The sequence below is a fragment of the Daphnia pulex genome, chromosome 12 (genome assembly GCF_021134715.1).
Source record: "Daphnia pulex isolate KAP4 chromosome 12, ASM2113471v1".
Taxonomy (NCBI): Eukaryota; Metazoa; Arthropoda; class Branchiopoda; order Diplostraca; family Daphniidae; genus Daphnia; species Daphnia pulex.
Window position 1 is genome coordinate 6,871,604 of NC_060028.1, and position 21,884 is coordinate 6,893,487.

A 21,884-nucleotide genomic window follows, 5' to 3' on the forward strand; every position below is an offset into this window, starting at 1 on the left:
AAAAATTTGGACTTTCAGAACATTGTGCTTATTATCAATTTCGTTAATTGGCGCAGTGTACAGGATGTAAAGGATGGGGGCCCAATACTGATTCTTTAGGAACGTCATATCGAAAAGGTTTAGTAGTGGATGAGACACCTCAGAGTCTAGCAAACTGATAACGGCTTGTAAGCAATTCCTTAAACGGGTGCAGTATACAGGATGTAAAAGATGGGCCCAAGTACCAATCCTTGAGGAATGCTACATCTAAGAGGCTTATAGGAGTAGATGCGACACCTTGGAGGCTAACAGATATATAACGGTCCGACAGATATAGGATGAGATCCAAAAAAGCTCAACTCTTGTTACTCCATACCTTACGAACAGGCGAATGAATAAGATGGAGTGAACGATAGTGTCGAAGATAGAGCTTTGATCTAGCAACAAAAGTAGCGCAACATCACCAGCATCAACAGCCGTTTCCAAGCCGTTGACAACCCTAAGGAGTGTCTTTCCTGGAGAATGATGTCGCCGATAGGCAGACTTTACCGGGACGAGGAGATTGAAGAAATCATGGTTAGTGGTGAATTGCTTCACACGCTCAACAAGCTGAGACAGAAAAAAACAGGTTTTACATTGGCCGGTGATTTGACAGATTGTCGAAGCAAAGCCTAGATTTCTTGAGTAGTGGTGTGATCGAAGTCATTTTCATCCCATCTGGAAAAACGCCACTAAAAAGAGATAGGTTGATGATCCTTAATTGAAAAGCCTGGAATTCAACAAATTATTTGAGGAGGGAAGTTGGAATTGGGTCAAGTGGTGATGACTTAGCAGGACATGACATATTTAGAGCTACTTTCTGACTAACTGCGATGGGTAGGAACAGAGAAAAATCATTTTTTGAATTTAAAGTTTCATCATTACTAGGAAATTCATCATTTAAAGGCCTCGTTAGACCCCTAGCACGATTTTATTGTTCACAACTCCTAAGCTCCGCCGGCAGGCACCGTGGTGCAATTATCGCTCCGTTGATGGCAAGATTTGTTACTTTAATGTGAAATCGTCAACGAGAGTCAAAAGCCACAGGCTTTGAAAGTTTTCGAAGGTAATTCCTCGATAATTCAATACTATTACTTGTTCTATGCTGTATAAGTTTTCTCTTTATTTTGCCTTCGCCGCATCAGCCGGGGACTATGCTACTCCCTATGTCCTAAAGAAAGAAAAGCCACAAGATTGGAAACACAGATCTGATGTCGACAAGTTGTTAGCGAATGTCCCCGATGGCAGTCATCACCAAGGTATTCAATACTTCCTCCTTATATTAAAAAACGGTGCAGTCGTTCTCTCGTGTATCGACATTTTTATCAATATGTAAGAAATCATTTATTAATTAACGTTTCAGAACGGTGTATTATAAGTCCTCCCGACACAAGTTATTCAATCGCTTAGTGAAGTATGGTGCTTTTTTACTCTCAGCTGCCACCATGTCGGCTCAAGCCAGTACGCAGCTGTTGACTAGACCATCATGAACCAACCAATGCAACACTTATGTAATGATGACTTCGCATCGATCGTCGGTTTCCTGTGCCTATATTTTTGGGCAATTCGCAATCACAGCTTCAAACTACGAGGAACTACACATATACGATTTAAAATACAACACAATCTGCTTAGGAATAACTGGTTATCCAAGTCTATAACTTGGCTGTTTGTTATGCCCTCTAAAACACCTACCAGTTCTAATGAAATTTCGCTTGAACACCTGTGCCTTTCACTAGTGGCTCAGATTATAAATATATAAACGACATTATGATTTTGGAAACCTAGAGTTACTGCGAGAACAAACGAAATGTGATCACTTTTTGTCGTGTGTGGCTGGGTGGCTAGACGGAAACCCTCCAATTTTGTACTTTGGTATTTCAAGTGGATCTGTTTTGTCACATTACCTATCAACAGATCTCACATCTACTGTAAAACAATTCGAAGTTTATTCACTTTGATTTACGTGTCACTAAAAATTTATCATCTCTTAATCATGGGCGAGTGGTGAAGTTTTTTCTTTGGAGATTCTTCGCTTTGAAGGGAAAATTTGCCATTGCCGTAACGGGGAAAAAATCTGATCTTATTTTGTATTGCTTGGAGACGAAAGCAGTTCTTTTCGATTGAAATCCAAACTCTCCAGGTTTTCCATTGTACCAAATGGAACACAACCCGTTTAGATGCTGTGCTGGCTGTACTTAACTGAGATTGTTTCGCTGCGATGACCACAAGCATGTCTCCAAAATCGATACCAGAAGTGAGCTTTTTGCATGTTGTGCATGTGCATGTTTATTATTTCGATCGTAAGAAATCTTTTAATAAATTGCATTGACTACATTTTTTTTTTAAAGATTTTCTCTCTCAATTCCCTCGTCATCTTTTAGATGTGTTGTGTACGGTGACTGCTACTTTATTTCTTGCCTGTGAAGACGGCCTGCTAGGTGTGTTGGACGCTTCCGAAAAACGTAGATTCCCCATCCACACTTTGAAAAAATTTAGATCGTTAAGCACCGATTTAAGTGCTGTTCATTTCAGTCAAGGAAAGTTTTAAAGAATTAAAAGAGTCTTTTCACCAGAAATAAATATAAGTAAGTTCCCTTTTCTTTCTTGGTTATTTTCGGATCAAGCAACGATGCTGTGACACTGTTTAGATTTCCAAATTGTTTGATCTGATTCGCCATCCCCAAAAAAGTGCCAGTTCCCAGTTGATGGCATATAAGTTGAAAGGGTTGATGAAGTTAAAAGTAAATTATTCTTTTATTTTCGTACAACACTGTTATTTAAAATTATCCTTTATGCCCCCTTGGTGCATACAGCCACAGCCCTTCCGCATCCATAAGTCCTGACCGACCTGATTGGCTAAATCCTCACTTAAATTCACCTGACGAGTGGAAACATTTCTTCAGTCATTCAATAAAATTTCAACAATCATAAGGTTTTTTTAAATGAACTTTGACATATGATGATATTGCGAACTCGACCCCGAATCCTTAACTGAAATGTCTTGTACGTGTTAATATTTTGACGCCATTAATGTACTTTTTGTTCATCATAAGTTTAACTTATTAAGTTTGGTAATCGTGTGAATTTGAACGCTATACATATACCAGCTCTTTAACCGACTAGATGTCGTAACAGGAATATTATTTATTCTTCAAATTGTTCAACGAAGGTAATCGAATGAATCAAGCGTTACGACAAGCTAATATAAACAACAATTTCCCAGACTGTTGTAAAGTAATAAATAATAATAAAATATATATTTATTTGGGGTATTCTTGTTCATGGCTGACTGACAAAATCTATCATGGTTGAAAAGTAATCCGAATCATCAACCAAATTACATTAGCGATCTTATCAACTCTTACCACCCCATATCCAGTTGACCGGCATTGTTCGTTATTGAAAAATTCAATTTTCCCGACTGACGAAAATGATATTAAGTTCCTTAAAATGCCGCTTGGATCGCGGGCGTAGCTTGGCCACCAGCTGTTGTGTGTTGCAAAGTCTCCCTCTCCCCCCTCCTTCTATATATTCGTGGAATCCCACCCCAAGCCGCCAGCGGCAATTGGCGACAATGTCAGCATTGAAGAGTTCTGACCAAGCTACGCCCACTATCCAAGTGGCATTTTAAGGAAGCTTTTAAGTCCCTTGATTATTCTGCTGCCATGGCGTTTGGCTACCTCTCCTGGTAGACCGTGGTTCTGTCATCAGCTGTAAAGCTTGCAGACGACACTGGGCGCCAAGCAAGAAGCAACCAACAAATTGACGTTTGCTTTTGACAAGCCAACAAAAAAGAGCAGACCAATGAACCAACGCGCAAGCCATGGCAACCTCGCGGCGGGCTATATTTAGGATCACATCATTATTGTACTTTGTGCAGTTCTAATGGATTTTTTAGAGTTCCTTAGGTTAAATTCTGTAGTTTTATTCCACTGGAATAAATCTGTTCTACTCATAAAAAGGGAATTGCACAGGAAATTTTGTAATGTATTTGTCTTTTTTTCTGAATTCCAGTTTACTTAAAAACAATCTTGGAAAAGTGTTGTTTACGTTTTTCGGGGAATAATCCACAGAGTAATTCGTCCGAGGGAAGAATGGGAAGAATAGGAAATATGGGTTTGCTTTATTCATATACGGGACTTGCAGTTCAATTTAGCTTCACATTTTTCTATAAGTTTTTCTTTGGGCACACATCGTTTCTTTGCTCTCCCTTTTGAAGATGTTTCTCCAGGCCGCCTGAACCCATAAACATTGAATGGCAAAATTCACAGGAAAATGATCTTGAACAAATTGTAAAAATTAAATAAAAAAATTAATTGTAAAACTTAATTGAAAAATTACTGGTGCATCTCTTCATTGTGCAAGCGTAATTCATTTTTTGCTTTGAAGTCTTTCTTACAACGTCTGCAAGTACAAATTTCTTTTTCTGTGTGCTTTATTAACCATTTGTTGCTGTGCAACTTGTAGAATTAACAGGAAGTTGTAACTTCTCGCGAAAAATGAAACGAGTAACTTTTCCACGTCGATAAAGGAGTTCAAACATCTTTTGGTAGGCATCCGTGATAGCGTAGTCCTTAATGCAATCAATTATTGTGACCTTGTGTTCTGAAGAAAAAAAAATTATTAAAAAAAATATTTTAAAAAAATAAAAAAAAAATTTCAAAACTTACTTAAGCCTGGTAAATACACCAGCAATGTACAAGCATACTCATTTCCCTTAGGATAAGTATACTCTTTTTTAACCCAGAATTTTTTCTTGGTGATCTTGTCTAATTCAATTTGGACAACGCAACAGATTTCATCTTCTCTTCTTGAAGTTTCGCTATCTCACTTTTGATTTTGGACTGTTGAACTCCCAAAAGATCAAACTGCTGCCTTTAATCATTGATTTCAATCTTTTTCTTGTCTTCTTTTTTTCTTGCCTCTTCTGACTCGGCCGATTTCTTGAAACTTTACATTTTGTCTGTGGCGCCCTGAAAAAACACTACATATCCCTCCATTGGTCGGTTCTTGTAGCGTACGTCGCTACTTGAATATTCAACACCTGAAAAAAATGAAAAAAATAAATTATTTTCAATTTCTAATATCAATTAAATTAGTTAAAATGTTACCATTTGTTGCTGTGAAAGAACTGACAGGTAGCTGCTCAGCAGCAACTGGAATTTCTTCCTTTTGGCGGAAAATGTATCCAGTAACTTTTTCGCTACGATAGAGGGTTTCAAACATTTTCATATAAGCATCTGTGACGGCGTAGTCCTTTATCGAATTTATGATGGTGATGTTGTATTCTGTAAAATAAAAATAAGATATTAATACCAAAAATGTAAAAATAAATAAAAAAAAAATATTTGAACATACTTAATCCATTTTGGAGGAACACCAGCAGTGTACATGCATGTTGGTATCCTTTGGGATACGTATTCTCTCTTTTTTTCCACTTGTTTTTTGTGATGAGTTTGTCTAATTCCACTTGAGCACCGTGGGGGTAAACCCCACCCCCCCCCCCCCGGTTGTAGTGTTTCCTGGACGAAATTTTGGTAATTTGCAAAATTTGTTCCCGGTAGATAATCCCTAAATGTAAATGACTAGAATAAATACACGATAAATACACGACAAAATACTTATGACTAAATTGACTAGAATTGGAGAATTAAAAAAAATATGACTAGAATGACTAGAATTGGAGAATTTAATCTTAATTAATTAATCAGCATCTATCATCGCTTGTTGCAAAACCATGGCCGGATCTAAGACGGTAGGCTGTAAATGAGGTAAATTTTCTTCGTGTAAATAGCATTTGAAAATGCGTGGAATTGTCTAGCTAACGGATTAACATAATGTAAATTTTAAATACATAAAGAATCGTTCGAAATCACCTCAAACTCCTCCACTTCGTCCCGCCCTTAGGTTTCGTAGAACGTCTCTCTTTATGCTGACAAAACGGGCTTATCAATAATAATCCCATAATCTATCATCTCTTCTCATCATCTATAATCTCATGTCATAATCTCATCATATTACCATCTCTTTTCCTCATCATCTAAATTATACAATTATTCCTGTAACTATGGAATAAATACCTGCCTGAAGTTGCCTCATGGGAAGGAGACCAAGTCATAGCGATGGATCGTGTAAGAAAGTTGATTGCCCATCGCATGGTTGGATCTGAAAGAATAGCTCCCCGTGTGACCTCTTTTATACGGTTAGATGTAACCGATATAGTGGCTTATTGGAGAAAACAAGTTAAAGAGGCTTTCAAAATTCAATGTTATCTGAACTTAACCTATTTTCCTATTTGTATGGCTGTAACGGCACGTGCTTTGCAAGCCTTTCCATTACTCAATACCATCGTTGAAGACGATTATTGGTTTTGCGGTAGCTCTACAATATGGTAAAATGATCGTTCCTGTAGTCAATCAGGTAGAATCATTGGATTTCGTTGCCCTAGCAAGACAAATAGATGCCTTAATTAAAAGAGCACAGAGTGGTAGCCTTACGGGCGATGAGCTAAATGGAGGTAGTTATACCCTTTTTCCAATATTGGCTCTTTCGATAACCTAAGGGGTACATCCATTATCGTTCAACCACAAGTGGCCATTTAAGTCTATTGAAAGCTATTGAAAGGAGGCCCGCTGTAGTCGATGTTCAAGGGAAAGAGACCATAGCCATTCGTGATGAAATGTTTTTATCCCATACCTATGATCACCGCATCATAGATGGGGCCATTGGGGGAAACTTTTTAAAATACCTGGCAAAAACATTGAATCGTTCTACTTTTAAAGACTATTATACCCAAAAAAGAAAAAAATATACTATTTAAGGCTATTTGATTATTTTTTCGTATCTAGTATCCCAGAGAGGGTATGTTGTAATAACTTCTCCTCTATACAGTTTCTTGTTTTTCAGTTATGAAAGACTTTTTGCAGCATTTTTTTCTGTAAGGCAAGTTTTGAAACCCAAATTATAAGCAGAGGTAGAATGATGCAAAAAATCTAATGATTAAACAGGTATGTATATGGCACATATAAATCGAAAAGTTCTAGCTTTTTACCCGTCTGGTTTGTTCCATCCTTTTTTGGTAGCCTCTTGTAAGAAGAACTATTTCTAATACAAATTCTCCACCTTTCAATGTACAAGAGGATTGTTCTGCCGTTCCATCATCTGTTTATAAAAGAATGGATGCACAACCCAATCAACAATGTAGCAGTTGTTGTCAAATATTTCCTAGGAGTGACCCTAATGAGCAACTGATTTACAAAGAACATGAAAACTATTTTAAATGTTCACTGCTGCATATGGCTTCTAGGGAAGGGTATACAAAATTGGTAAAACTACTTGAAATCGCTTCTTTATAAGCCCGGATTGATGTTGTTGATCAGCAATAGTATACGCTTTTGCATTATGCCTTATTACAAGGTCATTTGGATGTAATGGATTTGTTTATCCAATCTAAACAAATAGATATCAACTATAGGGATAATATGAAAATAGCCTACCTACCTGCATATTGCGTCGTTGCTTTATCGACTACAGGTAGTGAAATTTCTGCTCAATGTTCATGGTATATGGTAACCAACTATGGTCAATCGCAAAAGAATTAGTCCCGTTGAGCTGGTTGCATTTTGAGGCCTACTCAGATGCTATTCTTATGGTCTATAAGCCACCGGGTTTTACTTCTTTTGATGTAGTATAAAAGGTCCGTTCTCTGTTAAAGCTAAAAAAGATAGGTCATGTAGGTACATTATATCCTTTGGCCTCAGGCTTACTGTTGCTTTTTATCGACAGGGCCACTAAATAAATTAGTAGCCATCACGCCCATCAGGAACTCAATAAGGTCCGTCGTACTTTGGATAAGGTGACTTCAACGCCGCACTTTTCGCAAACGACGCCCCAACTATTTCCTGCCGTGAAAAAAATCTCCGAAAAAGGCGGCATAATCCGTTCCCTTACATTGACACAGGGAAATGAAGCCGAGATCGCTCACAATAAAATCGCTAAACATTTCCGTTTTAGGAGAGATCTTCCCCTTCTCTGGATTCTTGGCGCAGCGTCTCGACCGTCTCCACACCCTTTTGGGAACCTCTCTGATTGTTCTCGGAATCATTATCGCGACAAGAAGCTATATATACCGACCATATTGTACTGGGTAAGACCACTTTCTCTATGGATTTAGAGACGCCTTTTGATAGCCACTGTAGCTATAGCCACATCGATAGAAGCATGGTAGAGGTTGCAGCAGCTTCTATTGTGGGCACTATAGCTCAGATACCCCCAATGCATTTAGCTGTTAAGGTGAAAGGAGCAAGAGCTTATGCATTGGCTAGAAAAGGCGATAGACCTGAACTGCATCCTCGTTCTATTGTGATTCATTCTTTTTTCAGTTTTTGACATCAACTTACCTTTTATTGCGTTGAATTATGAACAACAATTTCCGAAGTTTTCGAAGATGCGATTGAATATCTAGAAAATTCAGATTTAGCTGTGCCAAATGATCTGGTATGAATGGTTCGGGATGAATGGTTAGGGTTCTGATTCTGGTTCCAGTGTGCGTACTCAGCATAAACCAGTGCTTGTTTCAGATCCAACAAATCAAGTGAAAATTTAAACCGTTCTACCTATACCTGTTTTACTATCATGTTAGCCATTATAGTAAAACATCCACAAGTAGCCATAGATTGGGAGATGCTGTTATCGTATATTTCACAGATGTAGAAACGTCCATGCGACTGTATGCAAGTTTGAAAAGGGGGATTGGTCTAGCACGTGCTACTAGAAAAAGTATTTTACTGGCCCGTCTAGCGCAAGGTGATCTGAATCAGCTTATTATAGATACAAGCCAATTCACGGAAGAAAGTATGAAAAAATTACCCGGGATCATTTTTTTCTTTTCTTACAAGTGAGCATCCATTGTTTAATTATACAAGCAGTAGCCTTCCCCTAGAAATTCCCTATAATCATCGGCCTATATGTCTTTATCAGCTGAGATGGTTGGTGGAAAGGTAGTGTTTTTTTGAAAAAAATGAAGGTGTTTACAGGTAGCATAGAAGAAGATGTATTGCCGATCCCCAACCAGGAGGAATGGAATCTGATGCGGAAGCCTTTGGTATCGAAGTTTCCTGCGGATGATTTACATATTGCTTTCATGCATCAAACTTCGATTAAAGATGATTCGCTTAACTTGATCTTTTATTATATGGTGGAAAGTCCAAATCCAAAACCCATGTTTGCTGATGAACAGGAGGTTATGGATGGCCTAGAAGCATATCTATCTCCGATCCAGCTCAAGAGGATTTGGTGTGCAGGGTTGAAGGTATCGGAGGTACCTGCTGTTTATTTATATTATTCAAGTTGTACGCAGCAGGTTACCTTTTATGCGGGTTCAGATGGGAGTGTGCCTACACAATGGGTCTATATCAAGCCAAAACATGCCGATAGAGGAATCTTAAAAAATCAGTGTTCACTATGTTGAACCGGTTGTGCCTAAAAAGAAATCTGCATTTAAAAGATGGGGATCAGCTAGATGTAAAAGAATTGGATCTAGTATTGATAACTATTTTATGAGATGTACCTGTATAAGCAGGCAAACTGATTCAGATGGTTCATCTAGTGATGTTTCTCCATGTATTAAAAGGCATAAACTTAAGCATTAAAAGAAGCCTTAAGCAGCCAGTTATAGATAGGGTTAGATGATTAAGGCCGTTGCAACATTTTTCTACTTCAATGGCTTTTTTATGTAAACTTAAACCTAAAGCCTATTTTAGACCAAATTTAGTAACTTGGTGCTATATATAAACCTTTTCTTAACCTTATCCCTAGCAAAGTTTTTGCGGGTGGGATCCCGTGTTGAACTGGTGTGGCTCTCCGGTGTAAAGTGTGATACTGGTGAGTCACACTGGTGTAACACTTCTTGTTCGCGTGATATGGAGCGAATCACACCGGTATTCGTTCTACAGTTCATTCTCTTTGTTTGTTTTTATTTGGTATAGTTTTGTAATTTTACCCGAGAACGTTCTGGGAATATACACCCGTTTAAACCTCAATTTTGAACTAGTGTTCTCTTCAGTTTTGTTACTCACGCTTCTAAAAATAAATGGTGCTCCACACCAGTACCAAACCCTTTCAATTTACTTGTTAATTATTCCAGTTTCAAACCCATCCTATATACTGGTGGGTCGTTCCAGTTTCAAACTGTTCAGTTGCACTGGTATACCACACTAGTTCTTAACCGTTGCAATCTTAAGTTGACACTTCACGGGACCCAACCTCGCAATTTGCAAGAAAACAAGTAATGTCTCATTTAACACAAACTTAGTTGAATACTGGCTAGTTTATTTTGAATCACACCGTAAAATTGAAATAATAATTGGAATGTAGTCAAACACAATAATAAATAACGCTATCGCCAGGGAGTGATGGACTGATACAGTCCATTGGGTCTCCAAAATATAAATGGAAAACAAACAAAAAATGACTTCTCGAGGTGCGAAAACCGGAAATCCGAAAACCAAGCCACATATTACATGTCAATAGTATAACACATTAAAGGGTGAAATTGTTCACTAATATTTGCAGTCGATCAATGTGTTGTTTTAGTGTAATCCCATCGTTATCTTCAATGTTCGGTCCTGTTGGAGCGTCAATTACAACCTCATCTTGTTTGTTATCGCGAGAGGTGGCACGATATTCGCGAGCGTGCGTTTTCCTAGCATCGCGTACAAGCTGCTGGATTCGGCCCTCATTTAATTTTTCTCCTTTCTTCTGAGCAAAAATCCTTGCGGCCACTAAATTGCATGGAAAATATGTAAGTTAAAATTTTCGAAACAATTCTGACAGTCATTACGTTACCTCCGAAAACAGCCAACAAATTGAAAAGGCCAGCCATTCCAGGCCTGTTATCTCTGCCCCTTGGGCTCATTTTCCACTGCAAGCTATTGCTGACATCCTTTGCTACCAGGAAGCCCAACATCTGATAGAAAAACTTGTTAACCGTTTTAACTGTTTTCAGTTTTTCGACAAAAACAAAAACCTGTATCATTGAAAATTGAGATAGTAAATGGAAATAAACGTAAGTAATTAAAACACGTATACTTACAAGGCTTACTGCCAAAGTGTTGTCTTGCAAAAGTACATCAATGGCTTCCACAGCCTTCGTCGTCGTTACTGGTAATTCTTTTAAGTACGTTTCTACCACAGATGTATGATGATCAAAATCAGTCTCTGCCATTTTGTGGATTGCAACTTTACGCATTTTTTCAATTTTTTGGTCTAATGCCTCCAACTTCTCCACGATTAATAGAAAGTTTGTCGACATTTTGGCTTCAATGGCACTAATTCCATTTTCAACACAGGTTAAGCGTTCAAGGGCTTGATGAAGAACATGCTGGAGCATCCAAGATGGCTCCCTGGGAGGACCTGAACAAAGAATGATTTTAAATAGCATTAAATGTTGTTGATATTCTCAAAGTTTCTTAGTATTAACACCACTGTAACAGATAACACTCACCTCCACTATTAGATGAAGATGTAGAAGGACACAGTTCCAGAGTGTCTAAGTCCATTATTGTTTTATCGGGGATTGGTGTTCCAACTTGTTCCATCGTTTCATCCGGTTGTTCAAGCCAAGTTTGTTCAATTGGTGCTGATAAGTCCCCTGTTACATATATAATCCAAATTTTAAAAACTTTAAGTACATGTACATTGCATATCAATATACCTTGATTACTGTTGTAATCATCATGACTGTTCCAGTTATCTGCAAGGTGAGGCAACACTACATTGTCAATGACGTTGTAGTTATCTAATTCAGAGGAACTTGATTGTAAATCTTTATCGTTGTCGGCCTTGGCCAGACTAGTTGCTGGAACGGCCATCAGTTCCTTTTCCTCAGTTGATTTTTTCACTTTTCTCTTCTTGGGCTGCTCCATTTCGGCGTCTTCTAAAACTTTTTTTCTTTTTACTCGGTTCCCCCGGCCTAATGACTCATCATTATCAGACTTGAGCAGATCTTCAAAATTCTTCATGCCTTTAGATGCTGCGGTTGCAGCCTTAAAGATCCGATCATGACTCCCTGAAAGAGGATTAATGCAACAAATTAAGAATATCACATGCAACGTAATATACTCAAGATTTTTCTGTTTTACCTGGTTTTACTAAATTGAAAATTTGCACAATGTCGTACTCAAACCAATCTTTCGTTGGATAACGAAACCTTTTAAAAACATTACTTCTCCATTGATTCGGTTCTTGATGTCTTCCGTTTGCAGAATGTGTCCCAACGGGGGGGTATAACATGAACTTCATGCACACGGAAACCCAAGTTGTTGGAACACAACTAAAGAAAGCTTTTTCTTTAAAGTCTTCGTCTGTTTCTACAGTTTTGACCAGGTAATACTTCAAAGAGTTAAGGTTGTTCTGGGCACTTTCCTCACTCGTTTGTTCCAGCCTATGCTCGCCCTTCCAGTGAAGTTGCAATCTACCCACCTATTACAGTAACACAATAACTTTAGCATATGTTTGAAAAAAAAGTTGTCATACAGTAGTAATACCTGGAAAGCACAATAACTAACGGGCGTCACGGCACTAGTTAATAACGAATCCTCTCCACCATTTTCTATCTGAGCACTTTTGCTGACCATTACTTATATCCTACTACGAACAAACAATAACTCGTTATAGCATCTTTGATTTCACTTTAAAAAAAACACGGGTACATTTCTAAAAGTAAAGGGGCAAAACGACAGGTTATAAAACTTATTATGTGTTTAATTACCAGATTATACACCAAACTAGAAAACCACGCTTCGAACTTCACTTCCATACAAAAAATATGATGAATTCTGTCTGCTCTTTCAAGTTTCACTAGACCATGCGTAAAAAAACAAAAGACGGATGGTGTGCGTATCCATCAAAGCATTAGCCCTGGTATCCATGGTTACTACGTCAAGTCGTCTGTATCTCCTGAAAACTGCGCAGTGCGAGAGTGCATGCTGGAAGCTGTTACAAGCTCTTCATTGGAAATATTTCCCCATAGGTAATAAATAACTACATACATATGTTTTTGTCTTATCTTAAATTATATCGTCTTTGTCTGTGTGAATGCAGTGTCGCTAAGAAAACATTCAGACGAAATGGAAGATATTGCAGCAAAATTAGGTGACAAGGAAGTTGACGAAATTCTTCTCGTATGTGGAAAACAGCAACGTAAAAGAAAAAGGAAATTAAACCATTTGACACCAGAATACCACAAGCGACTGAAAACAACAGCCATGAAGGAACTTCTTATTTGGATGGCTACGGGAGTTCCTGAGAAGTACATGACACACTTAGTTTCACTATCGTCTGGGTTGCCTCAGATGTTTGGACTGAAGACCCAAGTTTGTTTATCGGAAGCTAATGTTATGGAAAACCCAACAACACCTGAACATCTACATGAGCCAACTCCCATCGTGCAAATGGTATTAATATTTACAGTGATTGCCGTCTTTCTGATGACTTCTATTATGCATTTGTATTTTATACCAGGAAGAAAGCTGCATTATTGAAGAAACTGAGAGACTTATTAATTTAAGTGAATGTACTGAAGAGCCACAAACTAATAATGACCAAGCAGTGTTTCGTCTCCCTCTTGGTAACATTCACATGATTTGATTCATACCAAATTTGAGCATAATTAGTAATAAAGCATTGTTAAATTAAATATGGATTCATCCTCGACAGATAAACAGCAATCAAATGAAGATGAAGATTTATTTGAAGGGACACCGGTGATTAATATTTCTACCAGTTCTGCGCCAATTAACAACAAACCGTTGTCATTTAAAAGAGTTCTTTGTCATTGGGCAGCCAGTACCATGCAAAAGAAAAGCCACCTCACTTACTTGCTGGAGTTGCTCAAAGAGCATAGACCCCCTATAGATTACGATGCCTTGCCATCTTCCGGCCAGCAATTGATGTACATCGACGGGCGTGATGTGCCCCATTTATCTTCTACGACAGAACAGGACCCACCTAGGTAATTTTGAATGGACATATCGTGCAGTACGTATATTTAAAAAAATATTGTGTTACAGTCAAAACAGCAAGAATGGGAAAAAACACCGATTGCCACCCGTCGTTGATTTAGATAATAAAGGAAATGGGAGGTACACTCACTTCGGTCTTGAATGTGCATTGGCCGGAGACTCTCCAGGATTATATCACCGCCATGCAGATTTATTGCAATATGCTGCTATTTACAAAACAAATCCAAAAGCCCTTCCACTATCTATTCGAAGAAAGGTACATATTTGTTTAAAGTGCATGTATGCCTTCCCTCCGCATTACTTTGTAGCAATGCGAGGAAGTGGATTAAATAGATTATGGATTTCATTATTATACAGCTTAGGTTACATTATAACTGTAACTTCATTTTCCCCTCTAGATTGAGAAACTTAATCCTGAAGCGGAATTCGAAGCAGCCAAGCAGTTACTTAAAGGAGATACACAACACCCAGATGTCGATACCGCTTTGACAACGAACGTCCCACATATTGTAATTGATGCGAGCTGTGATGGCGTCCTTTTTTTTGAGAACTCCGAGCAAGCAGAATGCATTCCTCTATGTGTGATTGTACATTCAGTAAGCGAGAGTTGCGATCCATCACGAAGCAAGCCTATCTTATTACAGAAACGTTCTCCTATAATCGTTGGTGTTGCTCACTGCAAAGAGAAGCCAGATGTTAATTCGTTTTTATCTGCCTTCATTGAAGAACTGACAAGACTGGATCCGAATAACGACGGCGATACTACCTTAGGCCGCCAATTCACCGTTTCCATTCGTTGTGTCATCGCTGACTGGCCAATGCGGTCGTATTTAAAAAGGGTAAAAGGTCATACAGGATACTGGAGCTGCGAGCGGTGTGTGCAGTGTGGTGTTGCGTGTGACAATCATTCGAATCAGAGAAATTCAAAAAAGAAGAAGAAAAAAACAATTCAGTTTTTAGAAGTGAACGCCCCTCGTAGAACTAACGAAGACTTTCTGACTTATATGAAATCTGACGACTGCCTTGACGAACATCTTAATGGACTTCACGATCTCAGTCCATTTCTGAAATGGAATTTTCCGATGGTGTCCGGTTTTGTTGTAGAATCCATGCATACATTTTACGCTGGGTGTGTAGGCGGAAGACTCAAGGGTATTGCCGGAAAAGCAAACGAAGGTAAATTGAGCGCATCACAACTTCTTCAAGTTGATCAACGGTTAAAACTCTTTGAAAAATGTAAACCTTGTGAATTTGATAGGCATGTCAGAAGCCTTAGCAAGTGCGCTAAGAAGTACAAGCATCACGAAATAAGAGATATGCTTATGTACATTTTGATTCCGGCATTTTGTGGGATCTTGCAGGATGAGCACTTAGAAAACCTTTTATTGCTTCAGTATTCCATGTTGTTGATCGGTGGTTTTGCCAACGATCCAGTCTCCCACGACAATATAATGGAAGCGTCTCGAGTTTTGAAGATGTATGTTGAGCAACTGAAACATTTCAAGTACCCGATCCGACCGACTACTCACTTATCGTCACACTTACCGGAAGATGCGTTGAATCATGGGTGTGGGGTGGAATCATTAAGTGCGTTTGTATTCGAAAACTTCTACAGATTTTTCCGGAATATTCTCGCTTCGGGAAACCTGCCGTTACAACAGATAAGAAATAGGCTTGTTGAAAGATCAAAGTACTTGCTGCCAACTTCTGCTGACGGAATGATCATAAATTCTTCAAAACAATTTGAAATTGAAGTGAAAAAATTAGAAGCAAAGCACAGTGGCCAAAAGATAGTAGTAAAGTTTGCTCAATGGAAAGGACTGAAGAAAATTGTGTTCCCTGATTTTGTGCTGACTAATCAATATCCGAACAATGTCTGTTTATTAAAAAATGGAAGTGTTATTGTTTGCTGCGATTTCATTGAGTTTCCGAAGCATAGCAATAATTTTCTGATTGTTGGTTTCTCATTTAAAATAAAAGAAAATGCTTGCGTGCAGCCCTACGTATCAAGCAGATACAACACATTTATTGTATCGCAGTTGGACAATCGCATTAATGAATGGAATTTAAATAACTTACTTTGCAAAATGTATACTATTCCTTATAAGTTGATAGACTATTCCAAGTTACCTGACATTACCCTGCCGAATGTGCGCAACAGATGGTTTGCTACTCCTATCCGACACACAATCTCATAGCCACAAAAGTAAAAAAATGTCTCCGTAAGTGAATTGCCGTGTACATTTCGTCATTGGTTGATGTGTATGACACATTTGGAAATAAAAGAACACAATTTCTTCCTGTAATGTAGTTTCTCTGCTATCTCCAGTATTAAAAAGCATTCACTTTACATCTGCACATGAATCATTTAAATTTGCGCGCCTTTCAATAGACGACATAAGAGCAATAAAATAGACAGTCGGAAACACAACATGTGTAAAGCGTATTAAAAGCATTATTTAACGTGAATTTGAAGTGAACGTGTGTGCGTCGAGGCTCACGCGAGTTCCATTCCGGTGTAAATATAGCTATGCCAACCACAAACACAAATCCAGGAAAATGAATTTCAGCGTACAAAACCAGTTTTCAACGCAGATGACAGTTTCCGTGATAGCTTTACGGCCTGTTATTTTGATGCCATATTATTAAATCGTCATCGCGGAAAATGTGGGTTTAAACTAGAATTTCCCCCGTATGAGCACGGCGTTATACACAAAGAAATGCGTAACGGTTGCTCAATGTGCGACACCGGTATGAAACTCCTATTTCCCCAATAAAATTCTTACACATTCTTATACGGATATTAACAGTTTTTCAATCCAATTTAGTACGCAAATAGTTCTAGTGTCACACACCTTAAAAAATCTCTAGAAAAAAGTTTAAAATTCCTGTTTCATGGTGCACTGCACTTGTGTATAACGCTGTTCAACCTGGTTTAAAAAAGGGACATGGACGAAAGAAAAAAACACGTGCTTCAAGCTGTGTACTGCGGGGATAGTAACAGTATAAAACGCAGTTTTAACACGACAACTGTCGAACACATTTTCAGCGAGGATTTCTATTACCAATTGACCGGTTCGTGAAGAACACCCACTTTGAACCAGGAATTAAGGGTTTCAAATAAGTGTTTTGCACCATCCCAGGTTAACACCGAAAATCTTTGCTAGGATTATGTACCCAATTGCAGTATGAAAATCAACCATATGCTTATTGCTAAGGACATATGTAAAACGTATGATCATGCTCCTATTATTCAAAACCTGAGCTTATCCATTCAACCAGGAGAAATGGTCGCCATTGTAGGGCCTTCTGGTGCTGGAAAGACTACGTTGCTATATCTGTTGTCTATCTTGGATCAGCCAGATAGTGGCTCCATAGTATATGAGGTTATAGAGGTAACCCAGCTAAAAGGTAGGCGTTGGCTAAATTTAGGAAAATAGGTTTTGTATTTCAATTTCATAACTTGTTGCCAGAATTTACACTTTTTGAAAATGTTTGTCTGCCTTGTTATCTGGGCAATTTCCATAAAAAGGAAGTAGACCAAAAAGCAGGTGAAATATTGACTTTACTTGGGTTGCACCACCTGAATCATCGTTTTCCAGCCGATGTGTCTGGGGGAGAACTCCAACGTATAGCTGTAGCTCGGGCGTTGATCAATAATCCGGCTATTGTTTTTTCCGATGAACCGAGTGGTAGCTCGGATGCCAAAAATGCATCCCGGTAACACGATCTTTTTTTCCGAATGTTCTAAGGTTTTCAAACAATTTTTGTAGTCATAACCCACAATCACACTTTAACCACCAAGGCAGATAGGGTTTTGTGGCTTAAAGATGCTGATGTAAAACATCCCACATAAACAGAGTAAAGCTATGTCCAAATCCGCTGAAACGGTCTTAAAAGAACTAAAAAAAAGCGAGATAAAAGCCCTTTTACTTTAGACAAGGAGAGGAGACCTATTATATAGATGAAATTATAAAATACTTTAACATACAACTAAAGAATTTCTGGAAGCACTAGCTAACCAAATTGTCACACACGTAAAGTACCTTCCCCTGGTGCTGCTAACGTTCGAATGCATCCTACCCGAACGAGTCAAGATGGTGTTCTTGTGTACAAATGTATGTAACCAACTCATAAAGGTGTCACAAATGCTGGCAATTAGTCCACACCACACCAAGATGTGAATCCCCTCCCTCACAACAAATCCAATAAATGGGGCACACCACACCACAAAGAACAGGAATATACCACGAGATGCGTAAACTATGGAAACAAGTCACACGAAACACACAGCAACGACTGGCCAGCCTTCCTGAAAAAAAAGACTTACAAAATGGCCTACGTGGAAGGCATAACTGTCAGAGAACTCTTCAAAAGAATCGCCCACGCCCAGCTGAACAACGCCCCTCCCCCCCATCCACACGGAGATGATGAAAGAACTGCTACAGACCTTACAACAAGAATTAAGGCGACATAGAGAATCAATGATTTCCAAGATCAACAAGGGCATCAAAGAGCTAACGGAAGACCTTAACGTGTTCTATTTCAGTTAAAAGTAAGCATTTTTAAACACAATTTTTGGACCGACTAAAATTACACTGATTTTTTATTCTATTTTTTAAATTAAATCTGGTATTGCCGGAAATGAAAAAAAACGAAAAAAAAACTCCTTTTTAGGCGTTTTTTATATTTCAGGGTTTAGTTCAAAGATATTCATCTTGTCATATTAACTGTATAGTGTAGACCAATTAAGTTTGTCCCTCTAGAAACGAGATGATTGTAAAAATGAGGAGGAAGTAGAGAAAAACAAGTATCACAGCTAAGAAACATGGGCAACCTTCATTGTAAGACTTGGACAACACGATCAACAATCCGAAACAAAAGTGGTCATTCCATTGCTGAAGCCAGCAAAACTTTCCGATGGCCCTAACGGATACCGAACAGAAGTTGCATTATAACCTGTCTAGGTAAAAACTTTGAAAGACTACAGACTCCACTTATTTTCTTCAAGTCCAGAGGCATCACAAGAACACGCAGGCTTCCGGAGAAGATGCGAACTCGGATGTGAAAGGATGTGAAATTCACTATTTCCATTACTACACTAGGGAAGGAAGCCTGCAGCGCGAGGCCTAGTTACGATACCTAGTTGGGGAATCATATCACATCCAATGCGTGCACGGAATGATTAATGAAAAATATTTATAATTTATAATATTATTATATTAATAAGTACATTTATAATTTACTTTATAATTTATCCTAATGAATGTGTCATTTATGTTCAACAATTATAATTATTTATGGATGTTTTTTTAACCCATTGCCGATGATCATCATGCCATACGCATTTGGATCTGTAATTCTGCGGTCTTACCCCAGTCCATAGACGGCGTGAAACATCCTATGGCTTAACGCGAGTTGTCTTCTTTTTACAGCAGAAGTAAATTATTCTATAACCAAAAAGAATGCTTTGCACTCGTCTGGAGTTAAAGCTCTTCATCGTTCCCGATAATTAGGTTCTATTTTGATTACGAAACAAAAAGAATACAGTCCGTGTGTCGGCAATTATAAATCGTTTGGGGAAGTTTGGGGGTTCGACAAAACAACAGGGAGGGACATAGAAGAAAGCCTATCCTCTTCATGTCTTCATGCACTATTATTTTTAAAGAAAAGAAATACTGGTGATTTATTCAGTATGTATCTCATTTATCTTTCCTTTTGCGAATTTTTTGGGGCGAATACGAAAATTTGTGGGGGGGGGGGGGACTGCCGAGAAAAACGCATTTTTCCATAAGGTTCTCTTGCTCATTCAGTGAGGGTTTGGTTCACCTTTTGAGATTTCTTCGGGCTTTGGGATATTTTAGGAGTAGGGGGGGGACGGTACCAATATCTCTTCCACGAGGGAAAGTTTGGAGCCGCTGAAGTCGTCTAATTGGTTCTCTAGCACAACTCGGTAAACTACTAGTAGATGTCTTTCTCGTAACACCAAACACAAAAAATTATAGTGGGAAAATGTTGTTTGTTGTATGTGATTACCAATATCAAAAGGTATGTTACCCTTCCGGTCTAGTTATTCAAATTCTTTGTATCCTCATATTCAGTTTAGTTTTCCCCCTCCATTGCAGTTCATTGTAGCTTATAAAAAGACCAGACACAGTCAGGGACTTTCTCACATTCTTGCCAACGCTTGTAGTAAATACAAGTCGTGCCATGCAGTCTTGCATTGGTGTCAGAACAGGTTCGACCACGCAGTAACAAAGTAAGTTCAAATGTCTAAAGATGATTTAAATAATTCATTTTTTTGGGGGGGGCCTGATATCTTTATCGGAACAAGAGACGATTGGGCCGTCGAAAATGTCCCTGTAGCCACAAGAAAAGCACAGGGAAAAAAGTTTGCGGAAGCTTGTACAGTTCTAATTATTTTACGAATACATTATCAACCAATATATTTGTTTTAAAAATGTTTTGAATCTATCCCCATTACTTGCGTCGCAAATCAGCGAGACAGTTAACTAAAAACTAACTTAACTTAACTTAATTTTAAAACACGGCGGCCTTATGGGTCTTTGAACATTTTCGAATACTTGTGTTGTTTACTGTAGGTATTCAAATGAAAGTAAAGCCAGGTCTTGATTGTTATAGCCTATATTTGCATAGCTTATTATTAAAGGGGAAAAATTAGTAAACTTCAAATGCAAACCTTTAAAAAGAATCATTTCTTATCGGAGTGGTTTGGGACGGAACAACGGGTTCAAGGGACCACCCGAGTTGTGGCACCATCTAATAGTCAGATAAGAAGGTAACTCATTAGCTTGGCTCTGGCTTAACGTAAAAACAAGTTGCCATCGAATTCGTTATAAATTGATCCCCTTGAGCAGCTTTTAGGGTCACCACATCACGTGTAAAAGCCAGCTATTGTCATTAAACGTAAGTGGACGAAAAAATGTAAAACTTCTCGATAAATTTAAAAAAAAAGTGCCTCAACCTGATTCTTAACCCGGGAAATAACCCGGCCTGGGTTATTTTTTTATGACCATCAAAACCATTTAAGGAAAAAAACTTAATTGTAAAATTAAAAAAAAATGTCCCATAAGGTCATGGCACAGCGCTGTGCATGAATATTAAATTTTTTTTTTCCTACGTGATGAACGAATGTGGTTGAATTATCTTGAAATTTCAGTGATAGTGAACCTTTAGGTTTTATACTTGCATTATATATTTGTTTGCTTAGATTTCTAAGTGCCAATTTGCGGGGTTTTCCCCCTGATATGCTTGTATATCAGGGAGACAACCCTATTTAAGTGTTGCCAATGCATCTCGTACTCTCCTTGGTGCGGTTTGCTGGTCTATATTCTATAAGGCCGGCTATACTCCACAGACATCGACTGCCGGTAGACTTGGGTTCGTTTACATCTTATTGTCTTGAATCTGATGATCTGAAATGTTTGTTGCTGACCACCTCATCATTGAAAGTGACATCGCTTTGCAGCCAGATGCTACTTCCTATGCTCAAGCCTCAAAAAGGCCAGTTAAAGTAACGGAGAAGAAACAGTTTATGGATGCTGCAAACAAAGGGAAGAATCCAGCACCCCACACCAAGCGAGTACAAAACCCAAAAAGCTTGAAAGTATTACGCATCAAAATACTATGAAGAAAATAGAAGAACAGGAGCAGCTGGAAGGTGAAAGCAGATAGAAGATCACAACGAAACAACATCTGATAGCAGAGCTGTTTCTGCTTCCATGCCAGATCTTGAAGGCAGCACCAGACCACCAGTGAAGATTAAGCTGAAGATGATTTTGAACATGACAATGTCTTTCCTCCTGGCAGCAGCAATACTCT

At 38.4% G+C, this 21,884-nt stretch overlaps 3 protein-coding genes across 6 annotated transcripts; 1 reads left to right on the forward strand and 2 right to left on the reverse strand.

The window, feature by feature from the left end:
* Positions 1 to 3,995: 3,995 nt before the first annotated feature.
* On the reverse strand, positions 3,996 to 7,852 carry LOC124209881. 4 transcript variants are annotated; one of them, XR_006881097.1, is made up of 6 exons: positions 7,073 to 7,852; positions 5,380 to 5,592; positions 5,133 to 5,309; positions 4,692 to 5,065; positions 4,363 to 4,626; positions 3,996 to 4,301 (listed from the first exon to the last, which is right to left on the reverse strand). XR_006881097.1 is itself a non-coding variant. In XM_046608113.1 (5 exons), the coding sequence occupies exons 2-5, from the start codon at positions 6,118 to 6,120 to the stop codon at positions 4,974 to 4,976; spliced, it is 501 nt and encodes a 166-aa protein (XP_046464069.1). In that variant the 5' UTR covers positions 6,121 to 7,013; positions 7,073 to 7,852; the 3' UTR covers positions 4,910 to 4,973. The 4 variants fall into 4 exon arrangements, 2 of the variants coding, with proteins under 2 accessions (XP_046464069.1, XP_046464068.1); XR_006881096.1 differs by having other exon boundaries at positions 5,380 to 7,852; XM_046608113.1 differs by lacking the exons at positions 3,996 to 4,301; positions 4,363 to 4,626 and adding an exon at positions 6,102 to 7,013 and having other exon boundaries at positions 4,910 to 5,065.
* Positions 7,853 to 10,329: 2,477 nt separating this feature from the next.
* Positions 10,330 to 12,669, reverse strand: LOC124209883. The gene is made up of 7 exons (XM_046608116.1): positions 12,567 to 12,669; positions 12,162 to 12,501; positions 11,735 to 12,088; positions 11,525 to 11,671; positions 11,114 to 11,433; positions 10,867 to 11,047; positions 10,330 to 10,802 (listed from the first exon to the last, which is right to left on the reverse strand). The coding sequence occupies exons 1-7, from the start codon at positions 12,654 to 12,656 to the stop codon at positions 10,561 to 10,563; spliced, it is 1,674 nt and encodes a 557-aa protein (XP_046464072.1). The 5' UTR covers positions 12,657 to 12,669; the 3' UTR covers positions 10,330 to 10,560.
* A 225-nt stretch (positions 12,670 to 12,894) lies between these two features.
* Positions 12,895 to 16,343, forward strand: LOC124209882. The gene is made up of 6 exons (XM_046608115.1): positions 12,895 to 13,051; positions 13,123 to 13,475; positions 13,543 to 13,648; positions 13,738 to 14,032; positions 14,091 to 14,298; positions 14,441 to 16,343. The coding sequence occupies exons 1-6, from the start codon at positions 12,910 to 12,912 to the stop codon at positions 16,238 to 16,240; spliced, it is 2,904 nt and encodes a 967-aa protein (XP_046464071.1). The 5' UTR covers positions 12,895 to 12,909; the 3' UTR covers positions 16,241 to 16,343.
* The last annotated feature ends 5,541 nt before the right edge of the window (positions 16,344 to 21,884 follow it).

Bases quoted from the DNA above. Each gene is read 5' to 3' on its own strand.
- LOC124209881 (XM_046608113.1), bottom strand. The intron at 5,310-5,379 runs GTATGTTCAAAT...TTTATTTTACAG, and splicing joins GTTCCTCCAAAATGGATTAA to AATACAACATCACCATCATA. The intron at 5,066-5,132 runs GTAACATTTTAA...CATTTTTTTCAG, and splicing joins TTCTTTCACAGCAACAAATG to GTGTTGAATATTCAAGTAGC.
- LOC124209883 (XM_046608116.1), bottom strand. From the start codon at position 12,656: ATGGTCAGCAAAAGTGCTCAGATAGAAAATGGTGGAGAGGATTCGTTA. The intron at 12,502-12,566 runs GTATTACTACTG...TTACTGTAATAG, and splicing joins TTAGTTATTGTGCTTTCCAG to GTGGGTAGATTGCAACTTCA. The intron at 12,089-12,161 runs GTAAAACAGAAA...ATCCTCTTTCAG, and splicing joins TTTCAATTTAGTAAAACCAG to GGAGTCATGATCGGATCTTT.
- LOC124209882 (XM_046608115.1), top strand. From the start codon at position 12,910: ATGGTGTGCGTATCCATCAAAGCATTAGCCCTGGTATCCATGGTTACT. The intron at 13,476-13,542 runs GTATTAATATTT...ATTTTATACCAG, and splicing joins CAACTCCCATCGTGCAAATG to GAAGAAAGCTGCATTATTGA. The intron at 14,033-14,090 runs GTAATTTTGAAT...ATTGTGTTACAG, and splicing joins ACAGAACAGGACCCACCTAG to TCAAAACAGCAAGAATGGGA.